The sequence below is a fragment of the Oncorhynchus kisutch genome, linkage group LG3 (assembly GCF_002021735.2).
Source record: "Oncorhynchus kisutch isolate 150728-3 linkage group LG3, Okis_V2, whole genome shotgun sequence".
Classification (NCBI taxonomy): domain Eukaryota; kingdom Metazoa; phylum Chordata; class Actinopteri; order Salmoniformes; family Salmonidae; genus Oncorhynchus; species Oncorhynchus kisutch.
In genome coordinates, this window is record NC_034176.2 from 934,566 (window position 1) to 952,500 (window position 17,935).

A 17,935-nucleotide genomic window follows, 5' to 3' on the forward strand; every position below is an offset into this window, starting at 1 on the left:
CTCTAGGGCTGTCTAGGAATCATAGTCTTCTGTCCTCTAGCGCTGTCTAGGATTCAGTGTTCTGTCACTTCTTCTGTCCTCTAGGGCTGCCTAGGAATCATAGTCTTCTGTCCTCTAGCGCTGTCTAGGATTCAGTGTTCTGTCACTTCTTCTGTCCTCTAGGGCTGTCTAGGAATCATAGTCTTCTGTCCTCTAGGGCTGTCTAGGAATCATAGTCTTCTGTCCCCTAGGGCTGTCTAGGATTCAGTGTTCTGTCCCCTAGGGCTGTCTAGGATTCAGTGTTCTGTCACTTCTTCTGTCCTCTAGGGCTGTCTAGGAATCATAGTCTTCTGTCCCCTAGGGCTGTCTAGGATTCAGTGTTCTGTCACTTCTTCTGTCCTCTAGGGCTGTCTAGGATTCAGTGTTCTGTCACTTCTTCTCTCCTCTAGGGCTGTCTAGGATTCAGTGTTCTGTCACTTCTTCTGTCCTCTAGGGCTGTCTAGGATTCAGTGTTCTGTCACTTGTTCTGTCCTCTAGGGCTGTCTAGGATTCAGTGTTCTGTCACTTGTTCTGTCCTCTAGGGCTGTCTAGGATTCAGTGTTCTGTCACTTCTTCTGTCCTCTAGGGCTGTCTAGGATTCAGTGTTCTGTCACTTCTTCTGTCCTCTAGGGCTGTCTAGGATTCAGTGTTCTGTCACTTCTTCTGTCCCCTAGGGCTGTCTAGGATTCATAGTGTTCTGTCACTTCTTCTGTCCTCTAGGGCTGTCTAGGATTCATAGTGTTCTGTCACTTCTTCTGTCCTCTAGGGCTGTCTAGGATTCATAGTGTTCTGTCACTTCTTCTGTCCTCTAGCGCTGTCTAGGATTCAGTGTTCTGTCACTTCTTCTGTCCCCTAGGGCTGTCTAGGATTCATAGTGTTCTGTCACTTCTTCTGTCCTCTAGCTCTGTCTAGGATTCATAGTGTTCTGTCACTTCTTCTGTCCCCTAGGGCTGTCTAGGATTCATAGTGTTCTGTCACTTCTTCTGTCCTCTAGCTCTGTCTAGGATTCATAGTGTTCTGTCACTTCTTCTGTCCTCTAGCTCTGTCTAGGATTCATAGTGTTCTGTCCTCTAGGGCTGTCTAGGATTCAGTGTTCTGTCACTTCTTCTGTCCTCTAGGGCTGTCTAGGATTCAGTGTTCTGTCACTTCTTCTGTCCCCTAGGACTGTCTAGGATTCAGTGTTCTGTCACTTCTTCTGTCCTCTAGCTCTGTCTAGGATTCAGTGTTCTGTCACTTCTTCTGTCCTCTAGGGCTGTCTAGGATTCAGTGTTCTGTCACTTCTTCTGTCCTCTAGGGCTGTCTAGGATTCAGTGTTCTGTCACTTCTTCTGTCCTCTAGCGCTGTCTAGGATTCAGTGTTCTGTCACTTCTTCTGTCCTCTAGGGCTGTCTAGGATTCAGTGTTCTGTCACTTCTTCTGTCCTCTAGGGCTGTCTAGGATTCAGTGTTCTGTCACTTCTTCTGTCCTCTAGGGCTGTCTAGGATTCAGTGTTCTGTCACTTCTTCTGTCCCCTAGGGCTGTCTAGGATTCAGTGTTCTGTCACTTCTTCTGTCCTCTAGGGCTGTCTAGGATTCAGTGTTCTGTCACTTCTTCTGTCCTCTAGGGCTGTCTAGGATTCAGTGTTCTGTCCCCTAGGGCTGTCTAGGATTCAGTGTTCTGTCACTTCTTCTGTCCTCTAGGGCTGTCTAGGATTCATAGTGTTCTGTCACTTCTTCTGTCCTCTTGGGCTGTCTAGGATTCAGTGTTCTGTCACTTCTTCTGTCCTCTAGGGCTGTCTAGGATTCAGTGTTCTGTCACTTCTTCTGTCCTCTAGGGCTGTCTAGGATTCAGTGTTCTGTCACTTCTTCTGTCCTCTAGGGCTGTCTAGGATTCATAGTCTTCTGTCCTCTAGGGCTGTCTAGGATTCAGTGTTCTGTCACTTCTGTCCCCTAGGGCTGTCTAGGATTCAGTGTTCTGTCACTTCTTCTGTCTTTTAGGGCTGTCTAGGATTCATAGTGTTCTGTCACTTCTTCTGTCCCCTAGGGCTGTCTAGGATTCAGTGTTCTGTCACTTCTTCTGTCCTCTAGGGCTGTCTAGGATTCAGTGTTCTGTCACTTCTTCTGTCCTCTAGGGCTGTCTAGGATTCATAGTCTTCTGTCCCCTAGGGCTGTCTAGGATTCAGTGTTCTGTCACTTCTTCTGTCCTCTAGGGCTGTCTAGGATTCATAGTCTTCTGTCCTCTAGCACTGTCTAGGATTCATAGTCTTCTGTCCCCTAGGGCTGTCTAGGATTCAGTGTTCTGTCACTTCTTCTGTCCTCTAGGGCTGTCTAGGATTCAGTGTTCTGTCACTTCTTCTGTCCTCTAGGGCTGTCTAGGATTCATAGTCTTCTGTCCCCTAGGGCTGTCTAGGATTCAGTGTTCTGTCACTTCTTCTGCCCTCTAGGGCTGTCTAGGATTCATAGTCTTCTGTCCCCTAGGGCTGTCTAGGATTCAGTGTTCTGTCACTTCTTCTGTCCTCTAGGGCTGTCTAGGATTCAGTGTTCTGTCACTTCTTCTGTCCCCTAGGGCTGTCTAGGATTCATAGTCTTCTGTCCCCTAGGGCTGTCTAGGATTCAGTGCTCTGTCACTTCTTCTGTCCTCTAGGGCTGTCTAGGATTCATAGTCTTCTGTCCCCTAGGGCTGTCTAGGATTCAGTGTTCTGTCACTTCTTCTGTCCTCTAGGGCTGTCTAGGATTCAGTGTTCTGTCACTTCTTCTGTCCTCTAGGGCTGTCTAGGATTCAGTGTTCTGTCACTTCTTCTGTCCTCTAGGGCTGTCTAGGATTCAGTGTTCTGTCACTTCTTCTGTCCCCTAGGGCTGTCTAGGATTCAGTGTTCTGTCACTTCTTCTGTCCTCTAGCGCTGTCTAGGATTCAGTGTTCTGTCACTTCTTCTGTCCTCTAGGGCTGTCTAGGATTCAGTGTTCTGTCACTTCTTCTGTCCTCTAGGGCTGTCTAGGATTCAGTGTTCTGTCCCCTAGGGCTGTCTAGGATTCATAGTCTTCTGTGCCCTAGGGCTGTCTAGGATTCAGTGTTCTGTCACTTCTTCTGTCCTCTAGGGCTGTCTAGGATTCAGTGTTCTGTCACTTCTTCTGTCCTCTAGGGCTGTCTAGGATTCAGTGTTCTGTCACTTCTTCTGTCCTCTAGGGCTGTCTAGGATTCATAGTCTTCTGTCCCCTAGGGCTGTCTAGGAGTCATAGTCTTCTGTCCCCTAGGGCTGTCTAGGATTCAGTGTTCTGTCACTTCTTCTGTCCCCTAGGGCTGTCTAGGATTCAGTGTTCTGTCACTTCTTCTGTCCCCTAGGGCTGTCTAGGATTCAGTGTTCTGTCACTTCTTCTGTCCTCTAGCTCTGTCTAGGATTCAGTGTTCTGTCACTTCTTCTGTCCTCTAGGGCTGTCTAGGATTCAGTGTTCTGTCACTTCTTCTGTCCTCTAGCTCTGTCTAGGAATCATAGTCTTCTGTCCCTAGGGCTGTCTAGGATTCAGTGTTCTGTCACTTCTTCTGTCCTCTAGGGCTGTCTAGGATTCAGTGTTCTGTCACTTCTTCTGTCCTCTAGCTCTGTCTAGGAATCATAGTCTTCTGTCCCCTAGGGCTGTCTAGGATTCAGTGTTCTGTCACTTCTTCTATCCTCTAGGGCTGTCTAGGATTCAGTGTTCTGTCACTTCTTCTGTCCTCTAGCTCGGTCTAGGATTCAGTGTTCTGTCACTTCTTCTGTCCCCTAGGGCTGTCTAGGATTCAGTGTTCTGTCACTTCTTCTGTCCTCTAGGGCTGTCTAGGAATCATAGTCTTCTGTCCTCTAGCGCTGTCTAGGATTCAGTGTTCTGTCACTTCTTCTGTCCTCTAGGGCTGTCTAGGAATCATAGTCTTCTGTCCTCTAGCGCTGTCTAGGATTCAGTGTTCTGTCACTTCTTCTGTCCTCTAGGGCTGTCTAGGAATCATAGTCTTCTGTCCTCTAGGGCTGTCTAGGAATCATAGTCTTCTGTCCCCTAGGGCTGTCTAGGATTCAGTGTTCTGTCACTTCTTCTATCCTCTAGGGCTGTCTAGGATTCAGTGTTCTGTCACTTCTTCTGTCCTCTAGCTCGGTCTAGGATTCAGTGTTCTGTCACTTCTTCTGTCCCCTAGGGCTGTCTAGGATTCAGTGTTCTGTCACTTCTTCTGTCCTCTAGGGCTGTCTAGGAATCATAGTCTTCTGTCCTCTAGCGCTGTCTAGGATTCAGTGTTCTGTCACTTCTTCTGTCCTCTAGGGCTGTCTAGGAATCATAGTCTTCTGTCCTCTAGCGCTGTCTAGGATTCAGTGTTCTGTCACTTCTTCTGTCCTCTAGGGCTGTCTAGGAATCATAGTCTTCTGTCCTCTAGGGCTGTCTAGGAATCATAGTCTTCTGTCCCCTAGGGCTGTCTAGGATTCAGTGTTCTGTCCCCTAGGGCTGTCTAGGATTCAGTGTTCTGTCACTTCTTCTGTCCTCTAGGGCTGTCTAGGAATCATAGTCTTCTGTCCCCTAGGGCTGTCTAGGATTCAGTGTTCTGTCACTTCTTCTGTCCTCTAGGGCTGTCTAGGATTCAGTGTTCTGTCACTTCTTCTGTCCTCTAGGGCTGTCTAGGATTCAGTGTTCTGTCACTTCTTCTGTCCTCTAGGGCTGTCTAGGATTCAGTGTTCTGTCACTTCTTCTGTCCTCTAGGGCTGTCTAGGATTCAGTGTTCTGTCACTTCTTCTGTCCTCTAGGGCTGTCTAGGATTCAGTGTTCTGTCACTTCTTCTGTCCCCTAGGGCTGTCTAGGATTCATAGTGTTCTGTCACTTCTTCTGTCCTCTAGGGCTGTCTAGGATTCAGTGTTCTGTCACTTCTTCTGTCCTCTAGGGCTGTCTAGGATTCAGTGTTCTGTCACTTCTTCTGTCCCCTAGGGCTGTCTAGGATTCATAGTGTTCTGTCACTTCTTCTGTCCTCTAGGGCTGTCTAGGATTCATAGTGTTCTGTCACTTCTTCTGTCCTCTAGGGCTGTCTAGGATTCATAGTGTTCTGTCACTTCTTCTGTCCTCTAGGGCTGTCTAGGATTCAGTGTTCTGTCACTTCTTCTGTCCCCTAGGGCTGTCTAGGATTCATAGTGTTCTGTCACTTCTTCTGTCCTCTAGGGCTGTCTAGGATTCATAGTGTTCTGTCACTTCTTCTGTCCCCTAGGGCTGTCTAGGATTCATAGTGTTCTGTCACTTCTTCTGTCCTCTAGCTCTGTCTAGGATTCATAGTGTTCTGTCACTTCTTCTGTCCCCTAGGGCTGTCTAGGATTCATAGTGTTCTGTCACTTCTTCTGTCCTCTAGCTCTGTCTAGGATTCATAGTGTTCTGTCACTTCTTCTGTCCTCCAACTCTGTCTAGGATTCATAGTGTTCTGTCACTTCTTCTGCCCTCTAGCGCTGTCTAGGATTCATAGTGTTCTGTCACTTCTTCTGTCCTCTAGCGCTGTCTAGGATTCCTAGTGTTCTGTCACTTCTTCTGTCCTCTAGGGCTGTCTAGGATTCAGGAGTTCAGGCCAGACTGGAGGGCCAGCGGAGAGGCTGATGTTTTCTTCACATCACACCAAGACGCTGTCTCAGCCATAATCCGGGACAAGGCATACATGTCTGTCCATATAAACTCAGCAAGAAAAGAAACATCCTCTCACTGTCAATTGCGTTTATTTTCAGCAAATTTAACGTGTAAATATTTGTATGAACATAACATTCAACAACTGAGACATAAACTGAACAAGTTCCACAGACATGTGACTAACAGAAATTGGAGGGGCAGCCCATTGGCCAGACAGCTGTCATAGAACACCCTGGTTCTATATCATGGGAGTTAAATCCTTCTGTTTTAAGGCAGAGCTTATTTTCAGTAACCAGTTGAGACATTAGAGGAGCTCAGGGGGAGGATCATGTCAACTAGATTGAGACATGGTCACGGAAACCCTTCAGTTTGAGGAAGTCTTTATGTCAGTGAAACCCTTCAGTTTGAGGAAGTCTTTATGTCAGAGGAAGACAGACATCATGGTCAGTGAAACCCTTCAGTTTGAGGGCTGATCAAGACAAGACTCCTCCTGGAAAGGAGAAGGCAACATCTGATAGTTCGTAAACAGCAATAATGGCAGATCCTATGTAGATGTATTAATCTGAGTATAGATCCTATGTAGATGTATAGATCCTATGTAGATGTATTAATCTGAGTATAGATCCTATGTAGATGTATAGATCCTATGTAGATGTATTAATCTGAGTATAGATCCTATGTAGATGTATTAATCTGAGTATAGACTAGAACCAAAGTATGAATCAGTTTAAAATAGTTTTAACTTACCTGCTCATCCTCATTTTGTGACATTGACCTTCAAGACGAGAGAGAGATGTTAAACGGCAATGAGACTACACTGATTAAACTTTAATTTAGCAAGGCAATGAGACTACACTGATTAAACTTTAATTTAGCAAGGCAATGAGACTTTTACACCGATTAAAATGACTAAACTTTACTCAAGCCTGCACAAGTTAAACCTAACTAAACCATTACTTACATGTTGGACCCTGGACCGCTCGCGTCATCTACCACAGCACATAGTTGATGATTCTCCTTCTTCACTGCCTCCAGTTCCTATAACAAACATCATTATTAGTGGGGGATACTTTGAACATGTTCAGATGAGCTTGAAAATATGATTGTTGAAGATGTTTTTTAAATTCCCTGTGAAGGAGCTAGGAGCAGGGTGCTGTACCTTCCGGATGTCTTCCAGGTGTTTCAGGTCTCTCTGGGGGGCCGAGGTAATCTTCTCCCCAGACACAGGCTCTATATACTGGCTAACTCCATCACTACCCCTCCCTCTCCTCAGCTCCAGCTCCAAACATGACCTGACACCACACACAATAAGAGTTGCTATAGCGATAGCCTGGAGGATACAGAACAGCAGACACAATAAGAGTTGCTATAGCGACAGCCTGGAGGATACAGACCAGCAGACACAATAAGAGTTGCTATAGCGATAGCCTGGAGGATACAGAACACCACACACACAATAAGAGTTGCTATAGCGATAGCCTGGAGGATACAGAACACCACACACACAATAAGAGTTGCTATAGCGACAGCCTGGAGGATACAGAACAGCAGACACAATAAGAGTTGCTATAGCGACAGCCTGGAGGATACAGAACAGAGTGGGCCAGTCTTGTGTCACCCCCCTCTAGTTACCGGTGTTTCCTGAGATGTTCCATCTCCAGCTGTAGGGCGTCTATCTTCTCTCCAAACTCCTGTTTGAACATTCTATTATCCTCCCCTGCCTGGTCCCTCTCTGTCTCCGCCTGACGGGATCTGGACCAGGGGTGGGAGGGGATGAAAACTACAGAAGACATCATGAACTTAAGATAAAATGAAAAGTAAAGGACAAGACAGGGAGAAACCTTTTTTCAAAAGAAGATAAACAGGGAAAACAAAGCTAGGATGAACATAAAGAGAACAACAAACGCTCCCTTTCAATCATCCGGGAGAACGACAGGCGCTCCCCTCCAATCACCCGGGAGAACGACAGGCGCTCCCCTCCAATCACCCGGGAGAACGACAGGCGCTCCCCTCCAATCACCCGGGAGAACGACAGGCGCTCCCCTCCAATCACCCGGGAGAACGACAGGCGCTCCCCTCCAATCACCCGGGAGAACGACAGGCGCTCCCCTCCAATCACCCGGGAGAACGACAGGCGCTCCCCTCCAATCACCCGGGAGAACGACAGGCGCTCCCCTCCAATCACCCGGGAGAACGACAGGCGCTCCCCTCCAATCACCCGGGAGAACGACAGGCGCTCCCCTCCAATCACCCGGGAGAACGACAGGCGCTCCCCTCCAATCACCCGGGAGAACGACAGGCGCTCCCCTCCAATCACCCGGGAGAACGACAGGCGCTCCCCTCCAATCACCCGGGAGAACGACAGGCGCTCCCCTCCAATCACCCGGGAGAACGACAGGCGCTCCCCTCCAATCATCCAGGAGAAGCAGACCAGTAGAAGAAGTTTGATTGAATCCTTTTTATTATGCTAGTATTGACTACAGTTGACGTCCACAGACACGTCATTTAGCCTTGCTGTGCTCTGGGACTGCTTTATAGTCATGCTGTCCTGGACTGACCCTTCACATTTTCACATATTATAGACCCTGACATGATAGATGCGTTTAAGTGTGCTCCGCGCTCCGACTTGTTATTTTAGCCACAGACTGATCTGGGACCAGGCTACTGCTCCATAGGGCACAGACTGATCTGGGACCAGGCTACTGCTCCATACAGCACAGACTGATCTGGGACCAGGCTACTGCTCCATACAGCACAGACTGATCTGGGACCAGGCTACTGCTCCATACAGCACAGACTGATCTGGGACCAGGCTACTGCTCCATACAGCACAGACTGATCTGGGACCAGGCTACTGCTCCATACAGCACAGACTGATCTGGGACCAGGCTACTGCTCCATACAGCACAGACTGATCTGGGACCAGGCCACTGCTCCATACAGCAGTGAGTGGCCAACAGCATGGTTCCACAGAAAGCTGTATGGAGTCAGACTAGTGAAGGAAGCACAGCTACAAACTGGGTGTGCTGTATGGTCCCGATGTCATGGTACGGTACTTTATACCGTACCATGACATTAGGGTTGGGCCTAATGCTGATTGATTAAAACCGCATTCCAGGCGGTGTCTATTCCACAAGTTACCACCGGTTAAATCTATGACGTTAAAATGATTATTTACTCTGTTCCATCTGACTGCACCAATCCACTGTCTCATCAGCCCAGCCAGGCAATTTATAAACCCGATCTCCACTGTAAAAAGCATCAAGACATTATCTCCCACTTCTTTTAAACTAGCAATTGGTTTTCAACAGCGGAGATTTAATAAAACTTGCGGTCTGTCTCTCTGACATTTGCAACATTGTTTCAATATAGAAATGCCATCTCCAGCTGCCCCATTGTAATGAAAGTGTAGGGGTCGGGACTCAGCCAGTCCAAGTCATGAATCCGCATGATTCTTATGGATATATACAAACAAATGTTAATATAAAACGGGTCAAACGAAGTGCAGCTAGTTCGCAGTCTTTCCAGCTTTGAAGTGATTATGTTCGCTGTGTTTTTGGCTAGCTCCTTTGAACAACAGTGTCCTGATGAGTGAGCACATTTTCCTTGACAGGCGAAATCGCGCTTCTTTTGCTAATTCTTATGAATGTATCCAAATAACGGTCACTAGAAAACTACTTAAACAAGCAAATACAGCTACTTTGCTGTTATTCTGGCTGCACTTTTTGATGTGACTAAGATAGCCGTAGTTGGCTAGCTAGCAAGCAAAGGACAAGAACGTTGCCAGCCAGTATGGCAATAGAACATTGAGATCGAACGACTGTGTTGCATCCATAGATACAGAACAAAACGACTGAACGACTGGGTCGCGTCTCTGGTAACCGAACTGATAGAACGAACGACCAGCCAGCTTGGATAGTAACCCTAGATTTGTGTAAAGATGAAACGGTATGAATACATTTATCAAAATAAATCTAATGAAAATGTCAATCGTTATTTGAATAGGTTGGTAACCTGTTGTATAAAAGTGATAATGCCTGAGAAGCCCGTGTTTGGAGGACATATTGGCACGGTTTGCCTCACCTTCGTCTCGGGCCTAACAACACCCGTGCCAATATGTCCTCCAAACACGGGCTTCTCAGGCATTATCACTTAACGGTGCAGGAGGCCAGACCTTTATTAACCATGGGGTGAGAAAGAGGGCTGCTCAGTGGCTGGTTAAGCACGTATGTCTGTATGGTCTAAGGACAAGCTGTACGCAGCATTGGGCTGGTCTAAGGACCTACGGTATGCCACTGTAGGGGGCGTCTGCGTGTGTTGATGTTCAAGAAATAGCAAATATTTAGAGTTTTCAGAACAGTAACCTCTCTCTTACTAAAATGGCAGACATCCCAAACCTCTTATCGGGGAACATTCATTACAGCTGTGGGTCTGATGTCTTTATTAACACAGAAAGATGTAGTACTGTGAGTGGAGTCACCCTGCACTGCTAGTCCAACAGTCCTCTAGCCTGTCTCAGTACAACAGAAAGATAGCCTCTCTCTGGCCCCCTCTAGCCTGTCTCAGTACAACAGAAAGATAGCCTCTCTCTGGTGCCCTCTAGCCTGTCTCCAGTCCATGCTGCTAATCAAAGTAATGCTGTCAGGAAAACTGTTTAAGGAGAGTTTAGTTTTAGGAAACAAAAGATTGTTTAACAGTTAGAAATGAAAAGGTTTAACCGCAACAGATATCATATCAAAATAAATACCCTAGCTTAGTCATTTCTATATTATGCAAAGGTTGGTTTTATGTTTCGATTGGGAATCAGATTTCTGAAACTATGATGTGGGTGTCATTGTGGGGGGAGAAAGGGAAGAGAGGAGAGTCCTATAGTTGCTTCTGAAGCAGTTTCCCTGCATTGGAACTCAAGCTTCTGGCCTGCTTCACACAGTCTTTCTCACTGAGAAGAAGAGAACCAAGAAATGAAAGAAATGGAGAGAAAAAAGGACAGAAAGAAGAAGAGGAAGACAGTAGTTATTGCAGGGAAAGTATCTGGCTGTAACTCCCTGTGAAGAGAACCTGATTAGACAGTGAAACACATTGGTGAGGTTAATTAGACAGACTAGACCTGATAAACACACTGGACTGAGGTTTATTAGACAGACTAGACCTGATAAACACATTAATGAGGTTTATTAGACAGACTAGACCTGATAAACACATTGGACTGAGGTTAATTAGACAGACTAGACCTGATAAACACATTAGTGAGGTTTATTAGACAGACTAGACCTGATAAACACACTAGACTGAGGTTAATTAGACAGACTAGACCTGATAAACACATTAATGAGGTTTATTAGACAGACTAGACCTGATAAACACACTGGGCTGAGGTTAATTAGACAGACTAGACCTGATAAACACACTGGGCTGAGGTTTATTAGACAGACTAGACCTGATAAACACATTAGTGAGGTTTATTAGACAGACTAGACCTGATAAACACATTAGTGAGGTTTATTAGACAGACTAGACCTGATAAACACACTGGACTGAGGTTAATTAGACAGACTAGACCTGATAAACACATTGGACTAAGGTTAATTAGACAGACTAGACCTGATAAACACACTGGGCTGAGGTTAATTAGACAGACTAGACCTGATAAACACATTAATGAGGTTTATTAGACAGACTAGACCTGATAAACACATTGGACTGAGGTTAATTAGACAGACTAGACCTGATAAACACACTGGACTGAGGTTAATTAGACAGACTAGACCTGATAAACACACTGGACTGAGGTTAATTAGACAGACTAGACCTGATAAACACATTAATGAGGTTTATTAGACAGACTAGACCTGATAAACACATTGGACTGAGGTTAATTAGACAGACTAGACCTGATAAACACACTGGACTGAGGTTTATTAGACAGACTAGACCTGATAAACACACTGGACTGAGGTTTATTAGACAGACTAGACCTGATAAACACACTGGACTGAGGTTTATTAGACAGACTAGACCTGATAAACACACTGGACTGAGGTTTATTAGACAGACTAGACCTGATAAACACACTGGACTGAGGCTGTCAAGAGCTTTGTTTCAGTGGGCTCTAAAACAGAACACAGCCAGAAAGCCTAATTCACTCAGGGCCGGTTTCTGGGACTCAGATAAAGACTGACAAAAAAAACAAAAAAAAGCATAAAAAGTAGATGAAGAATCCCAATGACAGAGCTGCTTTTAAGTCCTGGAAAGCAGTTCTGAATGCCTGGTAAACTCATGCGTCCTGTTCTAATCTACTGTGGAAGTGCGGTTTCTTGATGTGTATAGACAGGTTAGCTGACAACGTCTGGAAAACGATGCGCACACTTCCATGGGGCAGAGGTGTGTGTGGTGTTGTGATTCTGGATGGCCAGACAGCTAGCAACAATGACAAGAAGCTGCCATGTGAGGAATCTTAGGAATCTTAGGTGGCTCGTTTCATCTTGTTCTTCATACCATGTATTATTTTGACAGGATGTCACATCTATGCTAAAATGGCCAAAATCTGCTAGCTAGCAAACAAACAACTGTAACGATGTATTTGAGGAACAAGTGTTCGTTGTGCAAATTTATTTATGTTTTTAACAAACATTGGCGGCGAAATAGTTTACATGTTGTCAACAATCTAAGCCAATCCTGTCTGTTTGGCACACGCGTCTGTTTTGTTGCTAAACAACGAACCCATCTATAGGCTCCGCCCTGGTCAAATTCCTAGTCAGACCCATAGTCACTTCCTGGTTTGCGTGGATATAGGAAGGAAGAAAAAATGGCGCAGATGAACAGGGCTGCCATGCTTCTAGCTCTCAGGAAACATTGCGGTATTTTTTGTGTTATTTCTTACATTATTAGCCCAGATTTCTTTGTGTGTTATTACATACAGCCGGGAACAACTTTTGGATATCAGAGTGGTGGTAAATCACTAGAATTACGACCAGGAATACAACTTTCCCAAATCGGATCCTTTGTTAGTACCCTCCAGGGCAATTGAACTGACTCCAAAACACCGCGGGTGGAAAAGAGGTACCTAGTGGAGACTTTTTGAAATTCTATGGACAATAAGGAGGCCTGCACGCACACCACCTACCGATTCAGAGTATATTACTCGCTAATTATCGCTGAATAATAACGTAGACGAGCTCAGGGCGAGGATCTCCCTCCAGAGAGACATCAGGGATTGTAACACTCTGTTTCATGGAAACATGGCTCTCTCTGGATATACTGTCCATACAGCCTGTTGGGTTCTCAGTTCATCATAAAGACAGGAATAAATATCTCTCTTGGAAGAAGGGCGGGGGGGTGTGTTTCATGATTAACTACTAATGGTGTGATTGAGTTAACATACAGAAACTCAAGTCCTGTTTTTCACCCTGCCTAGAATACCTCACAATCAAGTGCTGACCCTGTTACCTCAAGAGAATTCTCATCAGCTATAGCCACGGCCGTGGCTATTCCCCCTCAAGCCGATACCACAACGGCCCTCAAAGAACTTCACTGGCACAGACAGAAAAGGACTGGCCACGCCTCACAGCCTGGTTCCTCTCTAGGTTTCTTCCTAGGTTCTGGCCTTTCCAGGGAGTTTTTTCTAGCCACAGTGCTTCTACACCTGCATTGCTTGCTGTTTGGGGTTTTAGGCTGGGTTTCTGTACAGCACTTTGAGATATCAGCTGATGTAAGAAGGGCTTTATAAATACATTTGATTTGATTTGACTTTATGCAAACTGGAAAACACATATCCTGAGGCCGCATGCATTGTAGCTGAGGATTTTAACAAAGCCAATTTGAGGAAAGCGTTACCAAAGTTCTATCAACACATTGACTGTAGTACTCGTGCTGCTAAAACACTCGACCACTGCTACTCCAACTTCCGGGATGCCTACAAGGTCCTCCCCCACCTTCCCTAAGGCAAATCTGATCACAACTCCATTTTGCTCCTCCCTTCCTATAGGCAGAAACTCAAAACAGGAAGTACCTGTGCTAAGGACTATTCAACGCTCGTCCGACCAATCGGAATCCATGCTTCAAGATAGTTTTGATCACGCGGACTGGGACATGTTCCGGGTAGCCTCTGAGAATAATATCGACGTATACGCAGAATCGGTGAGTGAATTTATAAGGAAGTGTATTGGAGATGTTGTGACTATTAAAACCTACCCTAATCAGAAACAATGGACAGATGGCTGTATTCGTGCAAAACATTGCATTTAACCATGACAAGGTGACTGGGATTATCAAATCAAATTGATTTATATAGCCCTTCGTACATCAGCTGATATCTCAAAGTGCTGTACAGAAACCCAGCCTAAAACCCCAAACAGCAAGCAATGCAGTTGTAGAAGCACGATTATGGCAGAACACAAACAGTGTAGTTATTACCTCCGTAAGAACAGGCAAAACGTCAGTTTTGAGACAAAGTGGAGGCACAATTCAACGGCTCAGACACAAGACGTATGTGACAGTAGCTACAGACAATCACGGATTACAAAGGGAAAACCAGCCACATCGGGGACACTGACGTCCTGCTTCCAGACAAGCTAAACACCTTCTTCACCCGCTTTGAGGATAACACAGTGCCACCAAAGCGGCCCACTGCCAAGGACTGTGGGCTCTCCTTCTCCGTGGCCGACGTGAGTAAGACATTTAAGCGTGTTAAGCCTCACAAGGCTGCCGGCCCAGACGGCATCCCCAGCCGCATCCTCAGAGCATGCGCAGACCAGCTGGCTGGAGTGTTTATGGACATATTAGATATTTCCCAGTCTGCTGTCCCCACTTACTTCAAGATGGCCACCATTGTTCCTGTACCCAAGAAAGCAAAGATAACTGAACTGAATGACTATCGCCCAGTAACACTCACTTCTGTCATCATGAAGTGCTTTGAGAGACTAGTCAAGGATCATATGACCTCTACCTTACCTGACACCCTAGACCCACAATTTGCATTCCACCCCAATAGATCCACAGACGATGCAATCGCCAACACACTGCCCTTTCCCATCTGGACAAGAGGAATACCTATATAAGAATGCTGTTTATTGTTTATTGACTACAGCTCAGCCTTTTAACACCATAGTACCCTCCAAGCTCATCATTAAGCTTGGGGCCCTGGGTCTGAACCCCTCCCTGTGCAACGCCTCCACTTCACTGATCCTCAACACTGGGGCCCCACAAGGATGCATGCTCAGCCCCCTCCTGGACTTCCTGTTCACCCATGACTGCGTGGCCACGCATGCCTCCAACTCAATCATCAAGTTCGCAGACGACACCACAGTGGTAGGCTTGATTACCAACAACGACGAGACAGCCTACAGGGAGGAGGTGAGGGCTCTGGGAGTGTGGTGCCAGGAAAATAACCTCTCACTCAACGTCAACAAAACAAAGGAGATGATGGTGGACTTCAGGAAACAGCAGCGGGAACACCCCCCTATCCACATCAATGGGACAGCAGTGGAGCACCCCCCTATCCACATCAACGGGACAGTAGTGGAGCACCCCCCTATCCACATCAACGGGACAGCAGTGGAGAAGGTGGAAAGCTTCAAGTTCCTTGACGTACACATCACTGACAAAATGAAATGGTCTCCAGAGGGTGGTGCCCTCTGCCCAACTCATCACCGTGGGCAAACTACCTGCCCTCCAGGACACCTACAGCACCCGATGTCACAGGAAGGCCAAAAGGATCATAAAGGACATCAACCACCCGAGCCACTGCTTGTTCACCCCGCTATCATCCAGAAGGCGAGGTCAGTACAGGTGCATCAAAGCTGGGACCGAGAGACTGCTTCTATCAAGGTCATCAGACTGTTAAATAGCCATCACTAGCATATTAGAGGCTGCTGCCCTATATACATAGACTTGTAATCACTGGCCACTTTAATAATGTAACACTAGCCACTTTAATAATGTAACACTAGTCACTTTAATAATGTAACACTAGCCACTTTAATAATGTAACACTAGCCACTTTAATAATGTAACACTAGCCACTTTAATAATGTAACACTAGCCACTTTAATAATGTAACACTAGCCACTTTAATAATGTAACACTAGCCACTTTAATAATGTAACACTAGCCACTTTAATAATGTAACACTAGCCACTTTAATAATGTAACACTAGCCACTTTAATAATGTAACACTAGCCACTTTAATAATGTAACACTAGTCACTTTAATAATGTAACACTGGCCACTTTAATAATGTAACACTAGCCACTTTAATAATGTAACACTAGCCACTTTAATAATGTAACACTAGCCACTTTAATAATGTAACACTAGCCACTTTAATAATGTAACACTAGCCACTTTAATAATGTAACACTAGCCACTTTAATAATGTAACACTAGCCACTTTAATAATGTAACACTAGCCACTTTAATAATGTTTACATATCTTGCATTACTCATCTCATATGTAAAACTGTATTCTATTCTATTCTTAGTCTATGCTGCTAAGACATTGTTTGTCCAAATATTCATATATTCTAATTATTGCTAAAACACGTGTATGTGACAAATAAAATTAGATTTGTTAAGTGAAAGGGGGGCATTTTGACTGCATAGATTAGGGGTATTTCAACTGTTAAAGGCGCTGCATGGTCAATCTGACGTCTCCATTGACCGTTCAGCATTTACGGTGATATGGCCTCTGCAGAAGTCAGGGCATTCATACTTATTGTGCTTCGCAGAGCAGTGCTGTTGTCAAGGAAGTGAGTTTGTGTTTATACAGGACCTGCTGAACCAGCAGGACGTGCTGAACCAGCAGGACGTGCTGAACCAGCAGGACGTGCTGAACCAGCAGGACGTGCTGAACCAGCAGGACGTGCTGAACCAGCAGGACCTGCTGAACCAGCAGGACGTGCTGAACCAGCAGGACGTGCTGAACCAGCAGGACGTGCTGAACCAGCAGGACCTGCTGAACCAGCAGGACGTGCTGAACTACCGTCAACCAATCATGTCAACAAGGAGCTATATGGGGCCCTCCACATTGGTACAACATTTGAGGCACACGGCGGTGTGGTACTGAGCTTAATTTGGCCTCCGAATTCCTCCGGAGGCTCAGCAATTGAGTCACACATACGGCACAAACTCCCAACCACATTATTGGATCAAGCATAAATGGTCTCTTACTGTACGAGGTCTGGAGCCTGCTGGTTCTCTGTTCTACATGACAATGAATTACACACACCTGGTGTCCCAAGTCTAAACCAGTCCCTAAAAAACACAGTGGAACTGGCTTTGTGGTCCAGAGTTTAGTTTGAGGGGAATAGAGGAGAAAATGTTTGGTGATACTTTTCTTTCATGCTGCACAGGTGAGACTTGTGTAGGAGCATTAATTGAGAAGAGGTTTCTCTTTGTGGATTGTCTGACTCAGGTAAATTAACAGGAAGGATATTTATATGGAAGAGTTCTACTTCGTGGGTTACATTACTGAACTGGTCAGATCTCCCCATTTGGATTAATTGGACTGAATAGTTTGGGGATATCTGACTTGGATTCAGTACTGAATTGAGCATTGACTTTCCTTGAAGAATACAGACTGATGGCTGTTCAAAGCATTTTGTTATATTTCATTTCTGTTGTTGAGCATAACATTTGAGTTGAGTTGGGAGTTGGTTTGAATTTGTATGCCAACTGACTTGACTTGACTTGTGAATTTGTGAAATGACATGCGTACCCTCCCTTGTTCTTGTATTAACGGAGTTGGGGTTAGTGCTTACCGACCGCAAGTGCTAGGGTAGTGTTAAGGTATTGTTTCCTCCTACCTGCTCTCCAGCTGTTTTACAGTCCCTCCCTCCTACCTACCTGTTTTATAGTCCCTCCCTCCTACCTACCTGTTTTATAGTCCCTCCCTCCTACCTACCTGTTTTATAGTCCCTCCCTCCTACCTACCTGTTTTATAGTCCCTCCCTCCTACCTACCTGTTTTATAGTCCCTCCCTCCTACCTACCTGTTTTATAGTCCCTCCCTCCTACCTACCTGTTTCATAGTCCCTCCCTCCTACCTACCTGTTTTATAGTCCCTCCCTCCTACCTACCTGTTTTATAGTCCCTCCCTCCTACCTACCTGTTTTATAGTCCCTCCCTCCTATCTACCTGTTTTATAGTCCCTCCCTCCTACCTACCTGTTTTATAGTCCCTCCCTCCTACCTACCTGTTTTATAGTCCCTCCCTCCTACCTACCTGTTTTACAGTCCCTCCCTCCTACCTACCTGTTGTATAGTCCCTCCCTCCTACCTACCTGTTGTATAGTCCCTCCTCCTACCTACCTGTTGTATAGTCCCTCCCTCC

At 45.7% G+C, this 17,935-nt stretch overlaps 1 protein-coding gene across 7 annotated transcripts in view; it reads right to left on the reverse strand.

Moving 5' to 3' along the window:
* Positions 1 to 5,488: 5,488 nt before the first annotated feature.
* The window catches only part of LOC109881703 (protein RUFY3), a 69,206-nt gene continuing 56,759 nt past the window's right edge, over positions 5,489 to 17,935 (reverse strand). For 2 of the 7 annotated variants that reach the window (XM_031816438.1, XM_031816444.1), the window contains exons 11-15: positions 7,241 to 7,360; positions 6,768 to 6,900; positions 6,570 to 6,646; positions 6,356 to 6,383; positions 5,675 to 6,098 (exon numbers count right to left, since the gene is read on the reverse strand). In XM_031816438.1, the coding sequence (XP_031672298.1) occupies positions 6,066 to 6,098; positions 6,356 to 6,383; positions 6,570 to 6,646; positions 6,768 to 6,900; positions 7,241 to 7,360 (391 nt within the window). In that variant the 3' untranslated portion in view covers positions 5,675 to 6,065. Of the gene's footprint in view, positions 6,099 to 6,355; positions 6,384 to 6,569; positions 6,647 to 6,767; positions 6,901 to 7,240; positions 7,361 to 8,051; positions 10,548 to 17,935 lie in introns of those variants that run through there. The other 5 variants (XM_031816451.1, XM_031816468.1, XM_031816459.1 and 2 more) reach the window with 4 other exon arrangements.